General features: G+C 47.7%; 1 protein-coding gene across 4 annotated transcripts in view; it reads left to right on the top strand.

Annotated features, from left to right (window-relative positions):
• The first annotated feature begins 1546 nt into the window (after positions 1-1546).
• Positions 1547-4083, top strand: part of maml1 (mastermind-like transcriptional coactivator 1) — a 41571-nt gene continuing 39034 nt past the window's right edge. For 2 of the 4 annotated variants that reach the window (XM_030738678.1, XM_030738674.1), the window contains exon 1: positions 1547-2952. In XM_030738678.1, the coding sequence (XP_030594538.1) occupies positions 2617-2952 (336 nt within the window). In that variant the 5' untranslated portion in view covers positions 1547-2616. The remainder of the gene's footprint in view (positions 2953-4083) is intronic. The other 2 variants (XM_030738677.1, XM_030738676.1) reach the window with 2 other exon arrangements.

Below are 4083 nucleotides of genomic sequence, written 5' to 3'. Positions count from 1 at the left end.
GCTGAGGCTGCAGAGTGTTTATTTACCTTGAAAACATGTTGGACCTATTGTCCTTTTATTTTCTTATTACCTTCTTGACATGAACCTGTTTTTGTTTTATTTGCCCTGTGTGTTAATTTGGCCTATTTTTTGAGCAGAAAAATTGTAAATTTATGTAATCTCTAAATTTTCCTGCTCCATGATAAGTTTTAGGCGCAGCGGCTGACATCAGTTAGTCTAACTGGGAAACTGTGTAGTGACGTGTTTGAAGTGGACCGTCCTGTTTGTTTCCTGTTCCACAGGCGAATGTTCATATTAACCGTGATCATGGTTTCTGATTGTCATTTCAGGTACATTATGTAAAATGCTCAAGTTCATCGCAGGCAAACAGAAGTGAGGGGCAGCCAATCATAAAGTTAGTTTAAAGGGGAGGAGCTAAAGTAGCTTGTGTCAGACTGAGGAGGAACTGTGGGGCTGCATAACGTCCCAGTGTAAGGTCATGGATTATTTTGAACTGTGAATCATGCAAAGCTACTCTTGAATGACTGAACTCTTCATCCTGTCTCTGAGTGAGAGGCTGGCCAGCCTTCAGAGGAAGCTCGTTTCTGCTGCTTGTACCTGCAATCTCATTCTTTTGGTCACTACCTGAAGCTCGTGAACAGGCGAAGGTGGGGATGTACGTCAACTAACTCGACTGCTTTATGCTGGGCTTTTTACCACAACAGACTGATACTGCATCCACTGTCAATCTCCTGCCCCCCCTCAAATACTTGAACTCCTCCATCTGGGGCAGCAACTGGTCCCTGACCCAGAGTGGGCACTCCATCCTTTTCCAGCTGAGAACTATGGCCTAAGACTTTGAACTGCTGATTGTCCACATTTTACACCTGGCTGTGAACCTTACCTATGTGAGCTGGAGCCCACCACCTGATGAAGCTAATAGAACCAGATCATCTGCAAAAAGCAGAGACGTGATCCTGAGGCCATTGCAACAGACGCTCTCTGCCCCTCCACTGTAGGCAGCAAGCTGGGAAGGATACAAGTATAGCAACCCCTGCTCACCATCTCTCACGAGGGCAACTCCAGACTGGAAGAGTCCAGGAGACTGGTTCCAGAGGTGAGCCCGATTATCTGGTGTATTTCAAACTCATGCATTCCTGACTCCTTTCCCAGAGGTGATCCATGTCCCAATAGCCAGGGATGGCGTCACTGCCCATTACCCCTATCCAACTAACGTGGCACCACCTGTGGGTGTTGGGCCCACTTTTTTTAAAAAGTATAATTTATGTGAAGGACATGACTGTCCTTCAGGGGCCGTTAATGACACCACTGGAGGTCAAACAGTTAGTGTTTAACCTGCTGCCAGTGACGTTTTCACAATTAAAAGTTCATAAAGTAAAGATTTAATATTAAAAGTTCGAACGTATTTTTTCACGTTTTTCCTTTTTCTGGCAAGACGAACTCAGTTTGTTGCGTATCGTTTATTTAAAAGCGAGTCCGCGCTCCTAATTGGCCGGCTCTGCTGTCCGTCGCCGGAAGGGGCGGGACATTCCTGAGTGGCTGACGAAGGAGGGGGAAAGACTGAGTTTCCAAGATGGCGGCGGCGTAACTTGTTCGTTGGAAAACAATAGAAGCGGTTCAGAGGGAGACTCATCCCGCTGTTCCCAGGAATTCGCTCCCAAACAGCTCATCTCCGACGCGGGCTCAGTCGAGGGAAAGATTATCCGCGGTGGTAACTCTGGGGAGACGGATTTAAAGTATGATGGTTCATTTAAATGTTTCGGGCTAGCTGTGTTGCTAGCTAGCCGAACCCAAACAGCGTTAGCAGCTAGCGGCTAACGACTAGCGGGAGGATCAGCTGTTCGGCGGACAGATGCTGTAGGAGCGCGGACAGCAGCACTCTCACAGTAAGTCCATTTAACTCTAACTGTGCTTCACATGTCCTGAAAGTCTGGCGGTTTGTTTTCTCGCGGGTCAAATTAAATTTTTTCATTAGCTGACAAGTTGTTAGCCAGTCAGCTAATCCCTTGCTATCCGGGCTAACCCCCAGCAGCCGAGGGGAGTAAAGTTTGAGGGGAGTTATGGAGCCGTTAGGAGGTTGCCGGGAGCGGAGCACTGCCGGTAACGGGCAGGTGGATGAGGAGACGGAGACTAGCTCCAGACCAGGCTCCGTGTAACTCGTTTTCGGGAGGGTTTAAGGGGGTTTTGAGGCTCCAACTTTGGGTTAGAGTGGAGGAATGTGCTAGCTGAAGTTAGCCCAGCGGGACTGAGTTTAAGGCAGCAGCCCGTCGCTCAGACTGGACTGTTAATAACCAGGGGCGGGGGGAGCAGGAGCAGCTGAGGGGGTTAAGTCAGGCCCGCAGAGGTTGTAGCAGGACTCCGGTAGCTTTACACAGCTAATTAAACGAGCTGTTGTACACGAGAGCAGGTAGATGAGGAGGCTGGATGGTGCTGCCCCCGAAAACCTGACCTCTCCTCTTCGGCAGTGAGTGCGACTGAAGGCCGTTAGCAGCACAAAGGCCGCCTCCATGGAGCCAGCACCGGAGTCTTTGTAAAGGGTGAGGGGTGGGTGTAGACGCCAGATTCAGCAATTTATGGACGAAACCTGAGGCGGGAGTTTACTACAAGTCTTTATTGATGATGGCGGATTTTGTTACACCGCGACGCAGCGAGGTGATGGAGCGGCTCCGCCGGAGGATCGAGCAGTTCCGGCAGCATCACAACAGCTGCGAGGAGCGCTACATGACCGCGATGATGGAGCGGCAGGAGTTGGATCGGCAGCAGACCTACGCCCTGCACCAACGCTGCCTGCAGTCCAAAGCCAAGCGGTCCAACAAGCACCGGCAGCACCAGCCCAGCGGCGAACAGGCCGGGCAGAGAGCGCCGGGAAGCGGCGGAGGAGGCAGCAGCGCGGAGCACGGAGAAAGTGGAGGGACGGCGGGGGAGCAGAGCCGGAACAGCACGCTGATAGCGGTGAGTGAGCACCAAACACAGTCTGTACAGATGTTAGACACAAACACACCCACAGATTAAATAAAACAGCAACAACAGCCCACTTACACTGTGCTGAAGAGGGGTTATTCACCCAGAGATTTCCCACAAACACCATGCTAAACTTTTTTTTTTTTTTTTTTAATATGCATGTGGGGTAAATGCACACACTTCTTGTCACCACTGCAGTTTAAAAGGAATCATTTCTGGCGATGGATTAAAATTGAACTATTGTCATCTTATGTCTGCGCACACTATATATTTACTGCAAAAGGTCATCTTTTATCTGTTGATTGCTTCTGTTGCAGGAATTCTTTCTCTATCCATTTTTGTTTTAGAGATTTATAAATGAGAGCTTAAAGCTGTTAATTGCTGTATATATTTAGACACACACTGAAAACAGTTTGACTTTTGGAGCGCCTTAAACTTTTCTTCAGCATTTAATAATCGTTTTTACGGTTACTTTACAACCAGCATTTTTATTGGATCATAAAATCAGCAGTCAAACAGTGTGTATGATTAGGACTTTTATTGTGATAGGAAGTAAACAGGCAGTTTTCTTACATGTGTATAATGCTTTGGGTTTCCGGTAAGGATCAGACGGTTTCTTATGTGTGGCAGCTGACATAGACATGAATGAGACTAATTCTGTGGGAAACACTAATCACATATTTAAAATGTTCTTATTCTGCTTTTTCTTATTTCCTGCCATATTTGTATTCCCCGTGAGCCATATCAAAGTTAATTTTTGTCAGTATGTGGTCATGTGACACCACACACAAGTTAATGGTGATGGCAGCCTGTTGGCATGCATTAGGTTGTAGGTTGGAAACAAAACTATAGTGATATAGTGCTCAGGCTGGATGTGGAGCTGGGCTGATTATTTCATTGATTAGGGTGCTGGCAATATCGGCCAGTGTTACAAACCCCACCCCCTCAGTCTGATCTCACTCACTGGGTTTAATCCAGCTGGATAAACAACAGTTCCAATCAGCACATCAATAAATCCATATCAATAATATGAGACCTTGACAGTGTGTGTGCGCATGTGTGTTTGTTGTGGCTTTGCTGCGTGGTCATGTGACCCCTGTGTTTCCCCTCAGTTTGGCTGCG

This window comes from Archocentrus centrarchus, chromosome 10, assembly GCF_007364275.1.
Source record: "Archocentrus centrarchus isolate MPI-CPG fArcCen1 chromosome 10, fArcCen1, whole genome shotgun sequence".
NCBI lineage: Eukaryota > Metazoa > Chordata > Actinopteri > Cichliformes > Cichlidae > Archocentrus > Archocentrus centrarchus.
Note: the sequence above shows the minus strand (reverse complement) of the source record. Positions and strands in the feature narration are given on the sequence as shown.